Source organism: Suricata suricatta, chromosome 8 (assembly GCF_006229205.1).
Source record: "Suricata suricatta isolate VVHF042 chromosome 8, meerkat_22Aug2017_6uvM2_HiC, whole genome shotgun sequence".
Lineage (NCBI taxonomy): Eukaryota > Metazoa > Chordata > Mammalia > Carnivora > Herpestidae > Suricata > Suricata suricatta.
The window spans coordinates 79,387,989-79,412,294 of record NC_043707.1 but is presented as its reverse complement, the minus strand read 5'-3'; the positions used below and the strand labels follow the sequence as shown (position 1 = coordinate 79,412,294).

Below are 24,306 nucleotides of genomic sequence, written 5' to 3'. Positions count from 1 at the left end.
AATATGTCAGAAATAGAATTCTAGTAAACTTTATCAGCAATATGTGATATGTTCTGTCACTAACGTTGAATACTTAAGCACTTCACTTAAGCTTAGAACCAAGAGCTCAAAGGCAAATAAAAAGTAAGTCTCTTACTAACTTTATAAAGTGAAGTTATTACTCCCATTGACAGGCAAGGGGACAGAGAATCAAAACAGCCTGGTGGCTGCTAAGGTGCAGCTGGTAAAAGGTAGAGAGGCTCTAAATTCAAGAGCTGACTGATTCCAATGACTGTGTCTTTGACTAAGTGTCATAATAGTCAAATACCTTCAGATAACAGAAATAATGTCAGATAACATTAATCAACATTAAGTTGATTTAACTAAAAGTTAATTTAGTGGAATTGAACAACAAAATATTACAATGTGTAAGGAGCCCATGTGAGTCACAGAACATAGAATCAAAGAGTTAAACCTTTAAGTTCGCACAATCTACTTTCCCATATAATTCAGAACTTAGTTGCCTAGTAGACTAAGTTCTAATGTTCTATTTTATAAATAATACCCTATCATTTTTAGCTTTTTTGTCAATTTACAACTTTTAGGTTCTATAGATTTAGCATTAAAATTAAAACTTTGTTTAGATCAGTTTTAAAAATTAACAAACACTACTTGGAAATTAGTATCCATAGGAAACATAATATTTGCTAATTTCTACTCAGGGAAATAGCTTTTTTTTAATGTTGATTTATTTTTGAGAGAGACAGACAGAGCACGAGCAGGGGAGGGGAAAAGAGAGAGGAAGACACAGAATCTGAAGCAGGCTCCATGCTCTGACCTGTCAGCACTGATGCAGAGTTCAAATTCAAAAACGTGAGATCAGACCTGAGCTGAAGTTGGAAGCTTAACTTACTGAGCCACCCAGGCAACCCAGGGAAGTATTACTTATACAAAGGGATATACTACTATATTCTGCTATATACTATTTATATACATTAATCTCTTAAAAGTCATAAACCAACTCACTGAATGTTTTTGTTTAATTGTAGGTAGTGAATTAAAATGCTTTTAAAAAAACTGCCCATAAAATGATCAACACATTTGAAACTATAACAATAAACTATACCCATAAAAACTTTAACGAATGCAAACTGACAAGAAGGCTAATTATCAGTTTTATCTTTATAAATTAAATAATCACATCTAATTTATGCTCTAAAATTCCACTTTAATGAGTTCCTGAATGACTATAGTTACTAACAATTACAAATAACAATATAAAATTAATGGGCAAATAAGATGCTTAAGATAAAGAGAATTATATTGATGACTAAACTAATCACTTAAAAAAGTACAGTAGTATATAGAATAGTGGAGGAGAAATCCTATCAATTATCTCTTGAATGACTTTGGTGAATCTCTCATTCATAAACTTTCATCATCATTTTATAATTTACTATGAGCAATATTCAGTGAATCGTTCAATCACAAAGTTTCATATTCCTCAGTCTATTTTGCCTAACTCCAAAACAGATGTTTCTACTAAATATGTATATTTAAGTTTTGACTTGATTTCCTAGTAAACACTATAAATAAAGACTAGAATTCATATACTCAATATGAAATTCTCACTCAATATACGAAATTCTATAGTAGGTCCTTTACGTTTTCCATATAAATTTTAGAATCAGTTTGTAAATCTCCACAAAAAAGCCTGCTGGGATTTTAATTGGGTTTGAGTTGATCAACATTTAGCTTCAGTGATCCCAGAATACAGTCAATATAAAAATTAATTGCACTTCCACATTTAAGTAACAAAATATAAATTTTTAAAATATCGCTTAAGACAGCATCAAAACCAAAAATAGCTAGGAATAACTTTAGTAAAAAAAGTGTAGAGGACATCTACAGAGAAAACTGTTAAACAATGCAAACAGAAATTATAGGAATTCTAAATAAATGTAGAGATATGTCCGCAGATCAGAGGATTTAATATTGTGAAGGTATCCATAACTCATCAAATTAATATAGAGTCAATCCAATCCCAATCAAAATCTCAGCAGGCTTTTTAAACTTTTTGTTTTATTTTTAGAAATTGACAAGCTGATTCTAAAGTTTATATGGAAATACAAAGGATCTAGACTAGTCAAAATAGCCTTGAAAAACTGATTTGTAGGGTTTATACAAACTAATGTCAAAAGTTACCATAAAGCTAAAATAATCAACATAGTATAATGTTGGTGAAAATGGATAAACAGTTCAACACAACAGAACAGATCTAGAAATAGACCCACATATATGGTGGTCATGTAATGTTTCACCAAAGTGTCAACATAATCCAATAAGGATTCATCTTTTCAATACATGGTACTGGAAGAGCTAGATATCCATATGGGAAAAAAGGAACCTCAACGCCTACTTAACACTATATTCGAAACTTAAAGTAAATCCTAGCTCATGCAGTTATCATGTGGATTAAAAAGAGATTAATATAAACACCTTTCAGGATATCTACCTAGCTCTCAACACCCTTTTGGGGGGTTCATCTTACAACATGAGATGGCCTCCCAAGCAGCCATGATTTTATGTTATACAACCCCACTACTGCCCAGCTTGACCAAGGGTGAATACCTGACCCAAGCTGGGCAAATAATAAAGCCCTCTGGGAAGCTTAGAATTGGAAACGAGCAACTTCATTCTCTGTCTGTGCGTTATCATCAACAGAAGAGATATCTATCTCCAGAGCAGTGGTGTATACACATTTTATCCTCTACCTGGCCAGAGCAGCAGAGAAAAGACTAGAACAATGGGGAGATGGAGAGAGTGCTGCCTGTGTTTCTGACTGATACCTGGGGTTCCTGTTTCCAATCCCTTCCTGGAGTCAGTCCTTACGTTCCATAAAACACAGAATATCTGTATAACAAATATCCTTTAAAAAATGTAGCTCAGGTTGGAATCTATTATTATAGTTCAACAGTCCTAGCTAATGTGATCATATAAAGCATGACGTACATAGAAAGGGCTTAAAATATGATGACTATGGTACCAACTGTCTGAACTTGAATCTCAGTAAGGTAGGGACTTCCTTAACAAGCCCTTGGAAGAGGCCGGCTCTGGTGTTCAAAACATAGACTGACCTTGAGCAGGCTATATCTTAACTTCTGTTGGAAGTCTGTAAGGAATCTGTAAGAAAACAGTCCTGTCTCAAATTTCCTGCTAGACTTGAAAAATTTCAATTGCTAAAGATTGCTTCAAAAAAGAAAGAAATTCTAGTATAAGAGAATAAAATTACAATAAAATAGCTTTCACAAATAGAATCAAGTGCCTAAATTTAAAGCCTAAAGCAAAAATCAGACTAGGTGAGTTTTCATCCTAACTAAACAGGATAAAAGATGAACATTTGCAGTTAATATTGTCCTGGATTCCATTTTTTCTTGGCCAATGCCTACTGAACTTAGAACTTCTATGTTTTGTAACACTAAAACATGCCTATATTTTGACCTCCATTAGCTGGAGACTATTTTCCCTATACAGTAAGGACACAAACCTAGTATTCTGAGTAATACTTATTATTACTAGATTCTAAAAAGCCTAATTCTTTCGGGAGGGCAGGCTATTGTCTACATACTCATCAAAAGTCAACCTGTGTATACTCAGATGAAGCAGTTTAGAATTGAGTTATATAAGCCAAACTTACTGCAGTCAATCCTTATTTTATATCATTTGTTCATACAAATAATTTAATCATACAATCACTAAGACACATGCAGAAACAAGGTGTTGTTACTAACTTTATGACTGTACTTTACTCAATGTTTCAGAAGACACATAACAATAACTTCATATAGATACTTCAGTCAATTTTATGAGCTAAGGTTCTCCATCAAATCTGAGTTTAGTCTAGTATACTCTTGTATGCAAAATATGAAATATGAATTATCTGAATGAATCAATTCTGTTGTTTCCCTAACATATGTAGAAAGTAATATATTAAAAGCAAAACTGCAAATTTTAATAACAGTGACTATATTGATATTTTTAACCTAAGATCTAGAAAAATACTTACACATCCTAACCTATAATTTCCTTAATAAAATACTTTGTGACCTCTCATGAATATACTTTTCTCTAAACAAATACCTGATTGCCATTCATATTTATATAAATACTACCTACATACAATGAGGTAATATTTGTAGCATCCATTTCAAATTTCTGAAGCATGTTGGAAACTTAATTCTCCTAACTGGATAGCATATACCAATAATCATGAAACCATTTGTACATAATATTCTAAATAAAATTTATTTATAAACACTAGAGGGTGCTGTAATTCAACAATGTCTGGTGCCTGGTTTTGAGGCTCAAAATTTTCTCCTTGATTAAGGATAAATTAAGATAATTTTCAGCACCAACAATTTCTGCTCTTGAACTAAAACATGGAGATAATTTATGAGACAAAATTCCATTCTTCCAAAACATATAATGAGACTTAGTAGATTCCATTGAAATCATTTTTTATTGTATACTTACTGCATATTTAATATTGTATTAGGTTTAGAGAGTAGAAAATTAGTAAAGGAAAACGTATAAAGATGGCCCTTGCCTTTAAAATGAATTAATGCAACGTTCAGATGGCTAAGAGAAGGTGGTGTATCTTATAATTTCATAGGCTTAAATTCAAGGAAAAATACAAAATGAATTTGGAAAAAGACATTTCAATTTTAGTTGCTAAGTATTAAGATATAATTTAGCTGTTTTACAAAGGTAATCTGAAATTCAGTATTTAGAATAACAAATAGGGGCACCTGGGTGACTGAATCAATTAAACATTGAACTCTTGAACTCGGGTCATGATCTCATAGTTCATGAGTTCAAGCTTTGCATCGGGCTCTGTGCTGACAGTACAGAGTCTACTTGGGATTCTCTCTCTCCCTCTCTCTCTCTCTGCCTTTGCTCTCCCTCTCTCTAAACATTAAAAATAAATAAAAATGATATTACTGTAGAATATCATCTGATATCTTTAAAAATATTTTTAAGCCAATAGCTTTAAGAAATTGGAAAAGACCCAAGGCTCTGAATATCCAAAATAGGAAATAACCAATAATAATAACAACTTTAAATCTTCAAAACAGATGCATTTTGTACTAATTTTTAAACTTATTCCTAAAATGTTTGTAAGCTCAATTATAAGTCTTTCAAAATTTTCAAAATTGAGAAGAATTTATGTTGCCAGTTAGTAATCTAGAAAAGTTCCCAGAAGTATGAGTTTCCAATAGATAGCATTAGACAATCACTAATATCAAAGTTAAATGCCTAGTAAAATATATCATCTATATATTTCAAGAAATGGTTATTAACTGTGACACTAACCCTAAAAATGCATTTTTCCTTTAAAAATGTTTACAGGGAAAAAACCAAGTAAAACATTATAAATATCTCTAAAGTTCCCATACCCCAAGTCAACCAATTTCTCTCAATCTCCTTCTCCCCTGTTTGCATGCCAACTCATGCTTACATACATACCTACATGTGTGCAGGCATGCATACTCACCGCACACTCACACACCGTCTACTCCCCAAGAGAGGGTGTATGTACCTCTCTCTCTCATTCCTTTCCCTAATGAATTACCAAGAGCCGCCAAATAAATCCGAACCGTGGCACCTGTTGATGAGAGGGTCCCTCCAAATGTACAATAGCTCCAGATAAATTGTGTCAGACTGACATAATGGAACACTAGAGAAAAACCAGAGATACCATGGAACCAGACTCACAAACCACCCAGACTATAGGAATCAAAATGCATGGCAGAGAGAGAGAAGCAGTCAGATTGCTGGAGCCCAAAGAAATTCTGAACATGGAAGTTCTTGTTTAAAGTTTATATCTGGCGCCTATATTCTTTTGGCACTCGCTTCCCCTTTTTATGTTTATCTGCTTTATACCTGCCAGATCCCTAGGGCCCTTGTTACACCCAGCTGCCAACTTCCCTATTGAGTGCCACATCATGTAACAAACACTTTCTATTGCAATAGGTGAAAGCATACATACTCATTAAGGTATTAATGTTTGAAAGATTCACATAACTGCCCTTTCATGAAGGTTTTCTGAAGCATTATGCACACCTCCACTAATGACAGTAATGGCTCTGAGAAAGTCAGTTGCAAGGAAAATTTTAGTCCTTCTGAGCAAGTCTCAAATTGCTATTATGAACATTGTACTTTGGAGCTACCAACACAATCCTAATCATGATCTCAGCCTCCCCCTAATATTGATAGCTTTTGCTCATAAACCTGAAAAGTGTAGGGTAGATTAGGATTAGGTGGAAGTGTGTAGTTTATTTACAAACACTGACTTTCGTCTCTTAATATTATGTAAAATCATGTTACATAAAGATTTATGAATTGTGAGACTCGTATATTCTAATAAAATAATAATTCAAGATGAATACCTGCTTTCCATGATTTCTAAATCTGGTTGCAAACGAATAGTCTCTGTTGTAATTTCCACTTTCCTCACACTTCCAAAAAAATCAGTTATCAAGACATTTTTAGGATCCCTCTGAAAAAGATCAGTGCGATGCCCAGGGGTAGAGACACACAGACTTTTGGGACAGACCTGAAACTGAAAAATATATACATAACAATAATAAGTACACACATACACATACAACCTTTATTAAACCAATAACACAGTAAACTGTACTGTATTTTTAAAGCTCTCCCAATCTAAAGAAGCTACTGATTCTAAAGATTAAAGTTTCATTGCTATGGTAGTACATGACATTCTAAGAAAGCTATACAGACATTAGAACAGGGAATAAAAAGGGAAGCTGGCTAAGAAGGGGAAAAACACTCAGTTTTTTTTTTTTGAATCATATGCTACAAAATATATTCTGGACCTTAAATTTACTGAGAACTCACATGTAACACTGCAACAAAAATTCATCTCAGTGGGGTGCTCTACCGGAATGCTTTATTTATTTTTTTTTTATTTTAGAGAGACAAAGAATGCAAGTGAGGAAGGGAGGGGGAGAGGGAGAGAGAGAGAGAGAGAGAGAAAGAGACAGAGAGAGAGAATCTTAAGTAGGCTCCACGCACAGCTCGGACACTGACATGGGGCTTGATCCCATGACTCTGGGATCGTGACTTGAGCTAAAATCAAGATTTGGATGTTCAACTGACTAAGCCATCCAGGAGCCCCAAGCATGATCTTTTAAACATTTTATAATCATGACACTTCATTAAAAAAAAACTTTAAATTCAAATAAAATATTGCCTAGTAGCCCAAAACATAAAAGATGAAAGCAGAGCTGCTCTGGAAGGCACAGCCACCCCCCTCCCCCGCCAGAGGCCCCCTGTTCTCCTGCTGTGTGTAAATTCTAGAAATTAAGTAACTTTCTTAGTTTACCCACAATGAAAATAAACCCAAGGCACGTCCAGACACTCTATTGCTCCAGAGAACAAAGCCTGAAAACCATGACTTCATTTCTACACTGATCTCATGATAATTTCCATGTTAGTCTTATCCCTGATATTCCACATCAGTGAATCACCATGGACAGACATGTATTCATTCATTCACTTAGCAAAGCATAAAAAATGTCTACTACACATATTTCATACTGTTACCTTCCCCAGAGGATGCAGAAGGTCCTATCCTCAAGGCTTTAAGCCACATCAGAGATGAATAAACATAACAAAGTAGGAAAAAGGTGACAGGTTCTGCTTCAGAAAAGGATAAACTTTTTATAATTTGAGGATAAGAAAAAAGAGGGAGTGGGATTTAAGCTATTTTCTGAAGGAAAAGGTAGACTACAGATGGGAAGTAACTTCCTTTTGTGGGGGTGGTGACACAAAGAGATGGAGGCAGGAGTGGGGAGGGGGGGAGGCCAGGACGTTCCTGTGGCGGATGGAGTGTGGGGATACTGATCCCGATGGCCACACGCACAGGTCAGCGACCGGTGACAGTACACAGATGCAGTCCCATGTAGAAGGGAGCCCTTAGGGAGTCATGCCAGGGACACTGGAGCCTGGCTACTTAGCTTCTGTGCCGGCATGGGAGTCCTGCCCCAACTCCAGCCTGCCATTTGCACCCCTACTGTTTCCCGGAGAGGCTGTACCATTCCCAGAGGTACTACAGCACCAGGTCAATGCGTGGAGTGGATGGAGCAAGCTCCTGTTCCATCTCCCTGCTCCAAAAATCCATTTAATATATTGTTCTTGGATAGAGGATATATCAGATACTAAACTGCTAAAAACAAATATTACACTTGATCTTAGCTGAAAGGCTGAGAGGCTATGGGAAATAACACTCTTACTAAAGGAGTAGCTAAAAGATGTGAAAACCAAATAACCTAGTTGGGCAGAAGCACAAGACATATGAAGAAAACCATGACAGGTCTGCTGGTAAGGGCCTAGGGCCCAAGCATTTGCCCACCTGTGGAGACAAGGCCCAATATGATGGGATATGTGTGGGCAAGGGCAAAGCAGCTAGAATTTCTGAAACACAGTGATCCAAGCACTGTGCTAAGCAATTTGTAGATATTCTCATCTAAGCCTAACAATAACTTTGAGGTATATCAAGATTGTTATCTCTACTTTACAGCTCAGAAAGGTTAAGTAATTTGCCTAACATCACAATGCCTTCTTGGCTCAGGAAAACAATAAAAGGAAATGCAAAGAAGGGATCAGGATATAAATTAAGAAGCAATGAAGGCAAAAAGGGTGGGGAAAGTAAAATGCCAAACTTATGTTATAGGAAAATAAAACGCCAAACAGGAAGGACGACACAGGTGAAAGGTTGAAGAAACAAAGTAAAAGATAAAATAAACGGAGATTGAAGTCCTATGTATACTGAAGGCATTCCTGTATGAACAACTTGGGCTTTATTAAGTACCAGCAGAAGAGAGCAGGAAAAACACAAGGAAATGAGCTTGGGGAACAAGATAAAAAGTAGTATCTTCTTTGCTGCTAAAATCATCATGCTTCACTTTCTGTGAAGTTATTCCTTCCGTCAAGAATATTTTATCATATCATTCTGGTTTCCTTAGCCTTAGAAACTTTCATTTTTCATAATCTCCTTCACTTACAGAATCTCCAGACTCTAACCAGATTATATGATTGTCAAAGACAAGGATGATGAAACATCCCACCTTCTGTGCCTCTGCAGGGATTCTGTTTTCCTAGAGTACGCACAAGAATTCTCTGCTTCCAAACCTGAAAATCTATCTCTTCCAAGAAAAAATTTAATCATCAATCCCGCTGCATTTAAAGGAACCATACAAATGTGCATTGTTGCTATATACTTTCATTCCTTTGAAATATTCACTGCGAATCTATAAATACACTAGGTACTATAATTAAGTTCTGGGCGTAGAGAGATGCATAAAGCATGGTTCTTATACTTCTTATTTAGGTAGTTGAAAGCCTCGAGGGAATGTCACAAATATAAGCAATTACAGAGAAATATTAAGAGCAAAAGTATCTTAAAGGCATATAGCGAGAGCTGTATGTTCAGAGAGGAAAGATTACCTGGAGGATCCAGAGACTTCGCATAGTAGGGGACACTCTGTAAATGTGCTTTGCAATAGTTACCAATGACACTATAACTTTTTAAGGGGCTAAGCACCACATCTTCTAATTTTGCTGCTCCTGAAGTACCTAATATAGTACACTCTGAGTATAGCTGATACCCAACAAATTCTCCCATACACACATAATCCAACAGAATAGGTATTAGTCCACAACATCTAGATGTGTCAATTCACTATAATATTTAACATCAAGGAAATGGATCATTCTTACTGAGCAAGATTAAAATAATAATCATTCAATTAAAAAAATGGAAGTGGGGAACAAGATATTAGTGAGGAATGTTTTTTAAAAACTATACGGCAACTGTGGACAAAAACTTTACACACACACAAACAAAATATGAGTTTCTTCAGTCTCTCCTGTATGATTTCAATGGAAGAAGTTATTTTTTTAAATCCATTAGACATCTATTTGAAGTGTAAAATGCATATCTGGTAAACTTTTGAGACAGTGTGTCACATATTAAATAAAATATACAATGTATAATTAAAAATGGGAATAAACTTAACCACTACTAGAATTTAAGTGACTAGAGTTTTCTTATAAAGTAGCATTATAACAAGTTTTGTTTTAATTTCCAAATTCATATTAAGATTTAATGGGCATCAAAATACATAACCTTCAAAATATGACATAGGTCTATGCTATCAAATATGATAGCTCATAACAGTGGTTTTCAGAATTTTGCAGAACTTCTTTTTTACCTTAGAGAGAGAGAGAATGCTCATGAGTGGGAGAGAGGGGCAGCAGGAGAGGGGGGAAAGAGAGAGAGAGAGAGAGAGAGAGAGAGAGAGAGAGAGAGAGAGAGAGAGAGAGGGGGAGGGAGGGAGAATCTTAGGCAGGCTCCACACTGAGCATAGAGCCTGACTCAGGGCTGAATCCCATAACCCTGCGATCATGAACTGACCTGAAATCAAGAGCTAGACGCTCAACCAACTGAGCCACCCAGGAGCCCAGAACCTCTTTAATTAAAACAAAATTACCTAATGGTAAGCCCCATCTACTTGGCCTCCCTTTCATTCTCCCTGCTCTTCGAAGGCAGGGACAGTGTCTGCCTCTTTCACCAGTGGCTGGCACTTAGCCAAAACTCAAAAAATGCTTGCGAATAAATGAACAAGTTATAAATTAATGAAAAAAGAGTGGAAGTCAGTGATGCATGGTAATTATCCAGGCTAGAATTGTTGTTTCAAGCTTCTTATTATGCCTATCTTCAAGAGTAACTTCAAAGTAGATCTAATTTAAGGGGTACAATCAGTACAGAAAAGTCAGGAAAACAGGTTGAACTAAATTCAAGAAGCCACATCAAAACACTGTACTAGAAGTTGTAGGGTGGACACAAATATGTAAGAGAAAAGCCCTCTCCTCCAAGAACATCCTATTACACTCAATAAGTTCAGGAAAAAGCAGACTATGATAAATGGTACAAAAGAGAAATAAATGTCTGAAAAACTTTATTTATCTTACTTAAATTCCAACAGGGAAGAACTATGGGGCTATTTTCTGAAGGTGATAGGATCTGATTGGACTCCTGAAGAATATGCAGAATTTCAATAAGTGAATCTACAAAAAAGTACATTTCTGGTAGAGAAAAGAACATGAGAAAATGAATGAAAACACGAAAATACATCAAGGAAGAGCAAGTTAGCTGGGCTGAAGCTTCAGGCCTCTGGTAGTCAAGACAGACATACCGCTGTAAAGGGAAATTCAAAACCATTTAAGAGGCCACCATTCAACATGTGAAACAGTCCCCGGGAGCACAGGGGGTAAAGGACTTCACTTACCGCATTAAGCAGACCTATGTGCTATAAGCACATCGAGCAAATACTTACAAGGTCATTCATATTAGTTTGACTAGCTGGATTAATTTCTTCCAAAAATTCCAAGACATAAAATGTATATCTATCCATAAGGTGGACTCCAATTGCAGGATCAGGTTGATGCTATGAAAAAGCAAAGCATTTACAATGACATATTATTAAGCCATAAAAAATGAAATATTGCCATTTATGGCAACATGGATGGATCTTAAGGGCATTATATTAAATGAAATATGTCAGAGAAAGACAAATACCATATGATCTCACTTATACATGTAATCTAAAAACAATGACAAAAACAGACTGGTGGTTGCCAGAGATGAGAGGTGGGGGTAAAACCAAATGGGTGAAGGGAGCCAAAGGGACAAACTTCAGTTGTAAATTAAATAAGATATGGGATATAGTGTACAGCATGGTGACTATAGTTAATAATACCATACTGCATATTTAAAGTTGCTAAGAAAGTAAACCTTCTAAGTTCTCATCACAAGAAAAAAATTTCTGTATGTATGGTGATATGTTTTTGGGGGTTGGTTTTTTTTTTTTTTTGTATTGTGACATATGTTAACTAGACTTACTGTAGTGATTACAATATATACAAATATTGAATCATTATATTGTAGCCCTGAAACATAATGTTGTATGTCAATTAGATTATAATAAAAACTTTTTTGAAAAGCAAAGCAGAAAAAAGTATATGTCTAATTGCATCATTATAAGAAAATGTTTCAAATGCAATAAAAATTTCCTTCTAAGGTTTTAAAAAGTCTGAGACTAAAAAAAAAATCCCAGATATAGTCATACAGCATACAAGTGATTTCCAAAATAGCTACATATTCCAAAGACAATGCAGTTCACAAATGGGAAAAATGCACCTACCGAGAGTGAATCTTCTCCCACTTGGCTACTAGCTAAAGCCATTATGTTAGGAGAATAAAATCGTTCATACATGGATGCTCCTTGACAAGTATCAATAATAAACAGCAGCTCATTGTAGCTGAAAGACAAGTGGTAATATCTTTGACAGGAATCATGCTGTTAATCACATGTTGATTAGTATTTTTATAATACTTGCATAAGATGTTGAAGTCTTGAAGTCATATCTTAGTCATTTCATTGGTTAAAAATTTGAGGTTTTTCAGTAGAATTCCCAATACAAATTTGATATTAGAAATATTAAAGCTATTATCCTGTCCAGGGAGACTACCTCAACAGGCCGTAGTGACTTTACCACAAAGTGGCTGCCCCTACTCTTTCCCCCTCCCTTATCTTGAATCCAAATAAATATTCAACTCAAAAAAGTTATTTGGCAATCAGCTGTCCTAGAAAATGAGCCAGGTTCAGGAAAAAATCAAAAATATGTGACTTAGTCACTATACTCAAAAAGCTTAAAATCTAACTGGATGAGACACATACAAATATGTAACTAAATGGACTGTGGTAAGAGTTAGAAACAGCTATTAGAGCCTACAGTATGTCTGACACTTCACTGGGGAAACAGCCATCCTGCCTTCATAGAGCTTCGAGTCTAACAAAATCAAATGCTCTAAAAGCACTGAGAAAGGAAGAGAGGGAGCTGCAAAGAAAGGCAGGTCAGGGAGAGGTGATGTCAGTCATGGGCAAGGAAGGATGAGTTATTTTAACTAAAAAAGAAAGGAAGAGCACATTCCAGGAGAGGAAAAAGGCTGTGCTACGGCACCTAAATTTGAGAACGTTTAATTGTTTGGGAAAAGGGGAAGAGCACTATGTAGTTTAAATTTACAGTAAATTTGGGGAAATGGAGGAAATTAGTTTCGAAAAGGTGGAGTAGGGTGAATCTATATTTTAAAATGTTCTGCCTTGCTGGTGAAGGTAGGGAGCAGATAGGTTTTTTTCCAAAGTTTCTTACAGACACTGGATCTAGATAAACAGCTAACATTGCACCCAGAAAAGAAAGCAAGGAATCTTGCACCTCAATATTTAGCAGGTGACAAAAGGAACAATTCATATGCCATATTTGTTCTGAGACAAAATCTGAGAAGGCCCCTGAGGAACAGAAACACCTCAGGTTATGAGGGGCAGTACAGTAAACCCTTCAAGAGAGTCAGCCCTACGACTGGAGCGCTTAGGAATGAATTCTAGTGCTGGACTTACTAGCTGTGTACAGAATAGCAAGTTACTTACTCTACTCGTGCCTCAACTTACTCACATGTGAAAATAGGAATAATAATAGTATCTGCCTCATGGAGTTATTAAAATTAAACAAGATGGTACGTATAAAACACAGTGCTTAGTACCTAGTATATATCCAATAAATGTAAGCTATGAATGAATAAGATAAAACTAGTACCTAGCAAAAATTTTCTCTTCAACACCTCTGTTCATTCTGCTTATGCATATAATTCAATATTTACATTTAACTTGTAGCAAAGTTGTGTACATACTCTAGATTTTAAACACTCTGAAGGCAGAATAAGCATCACATTCCCGTCTGTGCTATGTGTTTAGAAGGTAACCCGTAAGTTTTCATTGAAGGTAATCAAGTTAAAAGCACTCCTGCTACTTTATGTTCTCTTACTTTCATTGACAACCTTCAATAGAGAGGTGCTTACCATGGATTACTAACAACATATCATCCTCAATGTGAGTTGTTACAAATATTAAATTAATCACAATTTCAGTATTTTCTTCCAAAGAAGAAATAATGTACTACTATCATGTGGAGAGTCAGAGAATGTACAAAAAAGTAACAATAGGCTGAAGTTGGAAAATAAACATATGTTCACAACCCCCCAACATAACGGGGAACTTGATTAGTGGGACTCTTATTTCCTCCAAAACCAATGCTACATGACAGACAGCTGATCTTAAAAGGTTAACTTTTTAAATACTTTTTAATTACACTGAGGTTTCTTTTAAAAATAATTCAATTAAAAAAATAATGCAATTCAGTAGAAATAACAAACATAAATCTAAAAGAGTAGAAGAAACTATTAAAATAAATGAAAATCTCATAAAGATCTACAAATCTACTAGCCATGGAAAAATTAAGTATTAATTTCTCATGAAAAGTAATCATCTGCTAATTACCGTCTTTTTTGCCACATTTGCTCAAAAGCATCCGCAAGTTCTATGTTGGTAATTTCTTCAGAATCTTGAAATTTCAAGAAACCATTTCCACCATGTCCTTGTAGGAAGAGTTAAAAAGATCAAATATATGCATTTTTAAAAAATATAAACTGCATACATCCAGATACAAGCATTTACTTCATTTATGGCAGTATTTTACTAATACTTGTTATTTTATACTCTTAAATGATTTTCATTTAATACTGTGAAAATGAAAAAATTTAATTATCTATTATACCAATTAAAAACAGAATAATGATAGACTGCAAATAATAGTAGATATAATATCTTTAAAAGTTCTCCTCATTTTATCATATAAAAGCACATTTATACTTTTGCACTGGCTTCATTATTATGCCAGAAGTAAGCTTCCATAAATAAATAATTTCTCAAATACCAGGCAAATACTATGGTGAGAAAGAGGTTGCAAACACTAGCTGGTCCCATAGTATGCTAGCTCTATTCACAGTGTGTACCTGGAACTCTGTTACTTCTAGGAAGTGTCATTCTCACATAAAAACCAAAGTTTTTACTACCATCAACCACTGTCCCATGACAGCTGACCAGAAGATAACATTTAGAATGCATGGATAGAGCCAGTCTGTCTGGATTCAAATGCTAGTTTTGCCACTTAATGATTGTTAACTTAGGCAAATATCTTGAACCTTTCTATGTCTCAGTTTCTTTAGCTGAAAAGTAAGAAATATAGCAGCACCATCATTAGCATGCCTACAGAGCTCCTTTGTGCAGATTTTTAAAAGGTACTTCCCACGGGCCACCAAAGTAGAAAACCTGTCTACTTCGGTGACCCCTCAGAATACAAGCAGTCCTGTGAGCTCAAACTGGACCAAAACTAAATCAGGATTTTAGGAAAGACCTGAGTATTTGCATTCAAATAATCTTTATATACACTAAAATTTGAGACTCCATTAACAGGATCCATTGTATTTACACAAAAGAACAGATTTGCAACTTTAATTAAATACTTTAGTAGGATGATTAACAGGAGACCAAACTGAAGACAATAAGACTACAGCTGGGATCCTAAGTAAAGGTAATAAATAATTGTTTCCAGAGCAATAGTAAAAAAAAAATAGATCATAAACTGATGGACAGTGTATCATACTGTTTCCAAATATCATTTCAAGTTGTCCTGTGAGAAAAGAGAACTACAAAACGAATGTTTAAATTTCTTCCCAAGAAGATTTCTTCTTGAGAAAAGTTACAATATATTTTATTACTAAATATCTAAATTCCAAAGTTACCGGTCATATAAATAAGAATATTGCTCCTATCATCAGAAAGAAGACGTTTGGACCGAGGAGTACTAGGTGGGATCCTGCCAGTTAATACCCGTAAAAAGTTCTCCACAGTCACCTGAAAAAAAAAAAGAAATCAAATGAAACAGAACTCAGGGAAACTGGATAATTTTTTTTAATTTTCAAAAACATTCCTCCTTCTTTCTCTATGAATTACTCAGCATAAACTGAAAATAAAATACAAAAAAATATATAACTCATTCAAAATATATTTACTTAAACATATACCTCAAAGTTAAGTTGCTTTCATTAAATACTAACAGCTAATAATACTACCTTGTGGGGTCCCTAATGAATCATAAAAATAAAGCCATAAGGATAGTTCCACAAATAATCCCTAAACTATGTATCTTTGATTTTTTAATGCATTTTGTTACTTTAATTTTGTTAGGGGTATCTTTAACATGTAAAAAATTCATCACACTTTAAACCAGATTTCCTAACCTGAACTTTGTGGACTCTAGGATTCACTGGAAGCATATTTGAAGTTCTGTTACACCGATCTAAATTTAGAAAGCTAAAAATCTATCCAGCTTTCTTGTGTGACCTTTCCCTAGATCATGAGTATGTAAATGTATATGTGTATGTATGCGTGTGCGTGTGTGTGTGTGTGTGTGTGTGTGTGTGTGATGTTTGGTTTACATTTTTCCCAGAAGATAGTAAAATGCTAAATGTTTTAATAAGACTTCTTGTTAGCTAACAAGGAAGGGAAATTTTTGGTTTGTATTTTATGATGACTAAATCAACAAGTAAAAAGCCTAATATTCATGCACATTTAATCACTGAACAAATATTTCTGAGTGCCTTCAAAGGGCTGTAAGTACTTGTGAGGTATAAGATACATAAACAGGTCACATCTTCAAGGAGCTTACAGGCTGGCAGGAGATAGAGTTGATATTTTAAAATTGCTCAAACGGGTCTGGGAACACCAAAAATTGTGTCTTACTTTTGGTAGGCTTGGTAAAAGGAGAAGTATTATTGAGGAAGACTTCATTAAGGCAGGCTTCAAATTTTAAACATATTCACTGCCTATTAAATTTAAAATGAAGTTTCGAAGGGAAAAAAATATAGTACAAATGGCATTTTTCAAATTTACAATTTAATTTTTAATCATATATGCATAAAACACTGGAAGTGTAGTAAAAGTGATTACCTCTAACTAGTGGAAATATGGGTGAGGTTTTTGTTAATCATTTTAATGTTTCCAAAATTAATGTATTTACTAAAAATATAAAACTTGAAATTTTAGGTCAAATATGAAAAATGAACAATACATTTACCATAAAAAAAAGTTGATACATAAAAACTCACTAAAATACTCTAACATAAAAGCTAAGATAAAGTTGTCCTATCTCAGATACATACGTGAAATGTTCACACTGTATTAGTTTTACTCCTATATTGTTCCTTAATATGAATTCCAGTGACAGAATTATATCAATGCCCCAGTGACAGCTGAATGCTTCAGTGCTTTATGCACAAAGTTTAAAGAAAAAGACTGTTTTATTCTACCACTATTTTAGAGCTTCAAAGTAATGATATCTACATTTCAAAAATGCTGCTAAATTAAACAATGTTACCTCATAACTTCTATAATCTACTTCCACATCATCTCCATACACATTTAGTTCCATATTCTTGTGACTAAACACTGTAGCTGGTTTGGGGTTTCTAGGGTTGCACGCCATATCATCTGCAAGCATCAGAACAATGTGACTAGAAAAAAAATCCAGGAAATATGATACTTAAGTAAAATCAAAAAGTTAAAAGCAGATAAATTTTATTTATAACATGAGGCAATTATGTTCATTCTTGTCATTAAAAATAACAAGATAATTATTGAGTACATGTTTTAATTGTTTTCATATCCTTATGTAGTATAAACTTCAAAGAAGAGAAATTAGAGCAACCTGGCATGAATTTATCCACAGAACCTGAAATTACTAACTGGATTTTTTTGCCCGACATACTGTTTTATGCCATACAGCAATGGGAAGCTGAAGGAGCTACACTGTCCTCCCCAAATATATATATATATACATATATATATATGTTATATTAGTTTTAGTAAGATTTGGGACACCTGGGTGGCTCAGTTGATTAGGCGTCTGACTTCGGCTCAGATCACGATCTCATGGTTAGTGGGTTCAAGCCCTGCTGTCAGCGCAGAGCCTGCTTGGATTCTCTGTCTCCTTCTCTCTGCCCCTCCCCTGCTTGCTCTCTCTCTCTCAAAAATAAATAAACATTTTTAAAAAAGTAAAATAAAATTTTAGAAATACTTGACATTCTTAAGACTTACAGAGTCCCCATTAAGCTATGATCTTCCAGGGAATCTAGCTTTCAGAATCCTAAAATGCTTAAGAATGAAACCATGTAAGTGTGATCTGTGCGCCACAGAACACACCCCGAGGCCAATCACTCTTCACTGGCTCCACGCCACCTCCACAAGACCAGCCACCATCTCTTGACTAGATACTGAAACAGCTCGTGACCTGGCTTCCTGCTTCCACTTCTGCCCTAATCATACTCCTTATAATTAGCAGAGTGATCTTTCTTAAATAAGTCAAATCATTAAACGTTCCCACTTAAAATCCTCCAAAGACTCCTCATTATAATCAAAGGAAAAATGAAATTCCTTTCATGGTCTAAAAGGCTTATTACTTAAAGTGGCTTCTGCATACCTCTCTAACTGCAGCTCCTAGCATCCACGTTCACTATGCTTCTTCCACCCTGGCCCCTTCTGTTCCAGGAATGTGCCAAACTATTGACCAAACACATTAGACTTCTCCCAGAACTGCCCATCATTCCAATCGCAGCCAAGCTACCCCATTCTTATTAGGTGTTTATTTACTGCAGGTCATTTACGAATTTGAAAGCCCCATCACCCCACCCCCCACCCCTCGTGGAATATAAGCTAGGGTCAGGGACTTTCTCTGTCCTGTTCACAACTGTCTCACACCCGAGCATAGTAAAAGAGCCTGGCAGAGAGTAAGTATCAATAAATATCTGCTGAGTGAATGAAACATTTTCATTTTTGCATATATTTTCTTTCAGAGAAAATTATAAAATTTATCTTAAACACTTCTCATCTTGATCTTACCATTAAAAGCGGTGAACATGAATCAGGCAATTCTTTATTCTATCATATACTTGAGCTTCCCAAACATAAGGGAAAAATTAAATGTGGCATACATAATTAGTTTGGCAGGAGACAGCAAGAAGAAAGTGTTCTGCTGCATATGTTCCAAATACATTAAAGTTCAAAACTGAAACATTGTGATTTTTCTTGAAAACTGGCTAGATTTCTATTTTGAAAGGGTTCCAACCCCGCCGCATTCAAAGATCAGATCTTCAGCTGTTACTGATTCATGCTCACAGAATTGTGAAAGTTACTCCTTTTAACATGGAAAATAGATCTTTTCTTTTTTCATAACTTAAGATGACAAACTTATATTAAGTTATTATCAATCATCTTTTTTGTTATAAGCCACTATTAAATATGACTGAACTGACTTTGAAATCTCAATATAGGAGTATTGCTTTAGGCCAATTATTTGACTTATGGTTAATTTCATTCTATGAAATTAAATGATTATTAAATATCTCTAAATGTCAATGTCAAAGGTAGTAATTTCAGCTTAAAGCTATAAATTCAATCAATGTTTTTCCTACAGACAATTCCGAGCCTCAATATAATAGCATCATAACCTTCAGTTAACATAATCAATATATCATTTAAAAAATCTCTTTATTTGTCGAAATCAATGAGAAAAAACAGGACTGGAAACAGACTGGATTTCTAAGGTGTAGATGTCAAACTACATATTGTAATTCACTATGCCTAAAGCTTAAGAAAGGTTCAGAACATTTTTCTGAAGAAAAATAAATTCTCACTTGGTCCGGTGTTAAATTATTTGTATAATAATACTAAAATATAGAAGTGAAAGTGAACTGCTTAGGCTTATAGTTCTCATAAAACAATGAATAAATACAAAATTAGAAATTGTATCTTAACAAAACAACCAAATAAAAATATTCTAAAAAAATTAACTCTATTTGAAGGATGATGTTATTTTGCTAAAACTGACTAACTTCTTTTGTATTTCACAGGAGAAAGAAATAACATCAGGTCTGGTCGTACACCTCACTTTTGTTTCATTTTTTTTTTATATATACACTACAATATAACTCAATAATGCAGAAAATGTTCACAAAAGTATGATGTATGAAATGTGATTCATAAATTCCTGTTATGTTATGTTACTTGACTGTTCAGGATAATCCGATCTTATATTTAAGACTTTGCCAACAGACATTCTCTGAATAGCAGTTATCATCAGATCTAATCTGCTGATTCCTTAAAGTGTCTTTGTCACTTGAGTGTCAGGTTAGCATCACAGCAGTTTTTTTAAGTCTTCACTGAATGGGTATCAGATCAATCACTGCTGGAATCAAAACCAAAGAAATAAATCTACACTAAAGATATACTATATTTATATAGAAACAGCAACCTGCCTTGATTCCTATTAAAATTGAGACAAAATTCCTCAAATACATCCAATCAATACAAGAATATGATATTTTTACAGTCTGGCAATCCTATACTACCATGTGTGATGACTCAACTCACTCTATTCAAGGCCCTGCAAAACCTACATCACACAACGAAACATATGGCAATATGGCCTTCTCTCAACACAAAACCAGAAGAAAAAGTGAGCACTGAAATTGTATAAAGTTCAAACTGGCTTTGAATCCAAACAGTATGTCAGTTATTTATATAAGAGTTTCCACATGTTTTAAATCATGCATTCCTGTTAGTTAAAAAATATGAGGGCATACCCATACATATCTACTCATTTGTATGTCACACATATTTGCAACTTTAAACATATATAATAAGTATTAGTGAAGCATAACTTCTTTCCTTTTATAGCTTAAGAAAAAACTACTAATATTTTTTCCTTTACCACTCTTTGGTATCTGATTTAAAAAGAATACCTTAATCATGCTTATATCTATCTTAAGAACAATTAAAAATGAAATTTTAAAACTTCTCAGAAAAGAAGGCATGAAACACAATTTGGGAAACATAGGGAGGAGGAATGGATTAAATAAATACATCCCATTATGTTTGCTAAACACTGAATAAACAGGGAAACCGTACTTCAAGTTGGCTAGGCCCATCCTTTATTTACCTCCCTAAGTCCTTCCTTGACTCAATCAGGAACCAGGAACCAATTGGTTAAATTAAAAAAAAAATTTTTAATAGATGAATAATCCTTCATTGCTCTATATCATTATAATATGATATTTCAAAAAGCATAACTCTTCATTTATAATAGACTGGTATTACCTTAATAAAAATTTTTCACTGAATTAAATTTAAATAAATTACTTTGCTGATAAAAATGTTTTTTAAATGTTCACTTAAAACTGCTATGCACTCTATAGCCATGCCATCTAGTCAGATAATTCTATTTGAGAGCATCTTTAGTTACCAAAGCTAGAATCACCAGACTTATCTTCAGTAATAACATCCCAGTGTAGAATAGTAGCTGAAATTAAGGCAGCAGGAGACCCGAGAATCACACAGATCTTTGATTCTCTCTTAAAACTCAAAGTTTCTGCTCATAGGTGCTGCTTTTTTCCTCCTGATATAAATTATTCACAATATTCTATATTATTGCTTCCGTAGCAACGTAATGACTGTTGGACCAAGCAAATTCAACAAATTTTGTTATGTAATAATGAGCTTATGCGAGAGTAATTTACTTTTAGGCTTTTCTCCCCCTCTCTTCCAGGTCTTGAGGAATCTCCAAGTTAATAAATCTCATCACCCATGTACTAAGGGGGAGGGGGGAAAAGAGGTGGTAGTGATGGAGGAGGGCACTTGTGGGGAAGAGCGTTGGGTGTTCTATGGAAACCAATTTGACAATAAATCTTAAAAATAATCTTAACAAAAATTTGACAATAATCTTTAAAAAAAAGATTAAATTAAAAAAAGAAACTAATCAGAGCAAATCTGCTAGCCACAGGTGCTAGACCATTAGGGTTTTCTGAATTACTTTCAATTTGCCAAATGTCAAACAATTGGCAGTACCAGACTACAGGATGCCAAGTATTTTATATTATTAGAAATAAAACTCAAAAACTGCACTGCAGAGATGGGAAATCAACAGTAGCAGATATGTCACATGAGGTCAGAGCTAGCTAGTCATAGGCTCCTATGTTTAAAGTCATATGTAGTTTAGTATAATAATATAATAACCTACATTTATTGAGTGCTTGGTATATCTCGAGCAATGTACTAATAAAATAAGCATATTACAAGCATCATCTCATACATTACTTCCAAGATATGTATTACTCTCATCTCCATTTTACAGGTTATGAAACAGGGGTACATAGAAGTTAAGTCACTCAGCTAGTAAACAGTGGAGCTCAGATCCCACTCAGTTTGTTTGACATGTGCATTCATTTGCTTTTAACAATCCTGCATTACCCTTACACAATATGAACTAGGATTTGGAAGAATATAATGATATGTTTTATATTGATAATTTAGTCATCTCAGGTGATTAAGGTTAATGCATGAACTCATTGCTGTTTGATATTTATAGCACATAAGTGACATGAAATAGGCTCTTGAAATTCTAAATGGAACAATCCAGAGACCTTAGCAAACTTTCAAATTGAAGAATAGCACTAGGGCATATAATTTCTCCTTTAAACGAAGTAAAGTATAACTTAAAATCTGCCCACTTAAATGCAAAAATCAGAGAACAGAACTTCAAAGAGGTACAGAGAGGCTAATAACATCCTAGACAGTCTCCAATCAATTTTCCAAAGCCTCTGACTCTTTTCTACAGAAAGGCACTGGGATTACATCCTGCTGCTGGCCCTTCCCTCACCAGGTCTTTACAGCCACCAAGCCTGACATTTCCACTCTCAACTATCTGCCCCTGCAGCCTATGCCTAAGTCTTCATTGCTTCATCTCTGCTTCTTATAATGGGGCAGGGGGCAAGCTGCAGAGATGCCTCACCCACTTCTTTCCCCTTTCCTGGTAGATTTAAAGTTGGTATTGCACAGGTAAGATTTCATTTTTTTTCTTCCAGTTTTCCATTGCTCAACTTCCCACTAACTAGTTTACTGACTGACTTAAGGCCACCAGCCTCAAGGCTTGGATTTCTTTTTTTATGTCTTATTTATTTTGAGGAGACAGAGAGAGATAATGCGAGCAGGGGAGGGTCAGAGAGAGAGGGAGACACAATCTGAAGCAGGCTCCAGGCTCTGAGCTAGCTGTCAGCACAGAGCCCAATGCGGGGCTCAAACCCACAAACAAACCATGAGATCATGACCTAAGCCAAAGCTGGACGCTTAACCGACTGAGCTACCCAGGTGCCCCAAGGCTTGGAATTTAAATCTGTACATTATATTACCCAAATTACAAGGTACTGTATCTCTTGACCATTATGGATGACTCACAGAAATAGCCAAACTAATGTTGCATTAATGAATGCCACTGATCAAGCATAACCTATTTTTGTCAAAATACATAGGATAAAAATTTTTAAATCTTCATATACCACATATAGTCCATCATAACGGGAATCAATATGTGCAATCTTTCACATATTCTTATGTTTAACAGAAAAATTACTTGTGTTATTTTTCCAGTAATATCTGTGCTGATTTAGTTAGGTCTCCCTAACTCAAGCATTTTACGACAAGTATCTTGGAATCTTGCTTAGCATCAGTAGACTTCAGCAGTCTATGTAAATTTTTTAGAATGCTATCAGCAGTCTCCTAGTACTTGACCACAATGCCTGAACTACATATTTTGACTGAAAAACACATGCAAACATCCACAATATGCCTTCTCTGGTACACTTCTATTCTCAAATGACAAGAAAATCAAAAGGTCCTCTTAGCTTTGGGCATTGAACAAAAGCTTCGGATATTCTTTTCATCAAGAGGACTTGGATGAAGGCACCTGGGTGCCTCAGTTGGTTAAGTGTCCAACTTTGGCTCAGGTCATGATCTCACAATTCGTGAGTCTGAGCCCCACATCGGGCTCTGTGCTACTGCTCAGAGTCTGCTTCAGATTCTGTGTCTCCCTCCCTCTCTGCCCCTTCCCCTGCTCCCTCTCCCTCCTTGCCTCTCTCTCTCTCAAAAATAAATAAAACCACCAACAGTGTAGGAGGGTGCCCATCTCTCCACACCCTCGCCAGCACCTATAGTCTCTTGATTTGTTCATTTTAGCCACTCTGACTGGTGTGAGGTGGCATCTCAGTGTGGTTTTGATTTGTGTTTCCCTGATGATGAGTGATGTTGAGCATCGTTTCATGTGCCTGTAGGCCATCTGGATGTCCTCTTTGGAGAAGTGTCTGTTCATGTCTTCTGCCCATTTCTTCACTGGGTTATTTGTTTTGTGGGTGTGAAGTTTGGTGAGTTCCTTGTAGATTTTAGATACTAGCCCTTTATC

The 24,306-nt window shown here is 35.1% G+C and overlaps 1 protein-coding gene and 1 non-coding gene across 2 annotated transcripts in view; both read right to left on the bottom strand.

The window, feature by feature from the left end:
* PIGK (phosphatidylinositol glycan anchor biosynthesis class K) overlaps window positions 1–24,306 on the bottom strand; it is a 109,419-nt gene that overhangs the window by 53,297 nt on the left and 31,816 nt on the right. Inside the window, exons 4-9 of the mRNA XM_029948916.1 lie at window positions 17,398–17,533; window positions 15,764–15,875; window positions 14,460–14,556; window positions 12,270–12,387; window positions 11,403–11,513; window positions 6,429–6,601 (exon numbers count right to left, since the gene is read on the bottom strand). Of these exons, the coding sequence (XP_029804776.1) occupies window positions 6,429–6,601; window positions 11,403–11,513; window positions 12,270–12,387; window positions 14,460–14,556; window positions 15,764–15,875; window positions 17,398–17,533 (747 nt within the window). The remainder of the gene's footprint in view (window positions 1–6,428; window positions 6,602–11,402; window positions 11,514–12,269; window positions 12,388–14,459; window positions 14,557–15,763; window positions 15,876–17,397; window positions 17,534–24,306) is intronic.
* On the bottom strand, window positions 8,089–8,279 carry LOC115300619. The gene has a single exon (XR_003912778.1). It is a non-coding gene; the product is annotated as a U2 spliceosomal RNA (small nuclear RNA).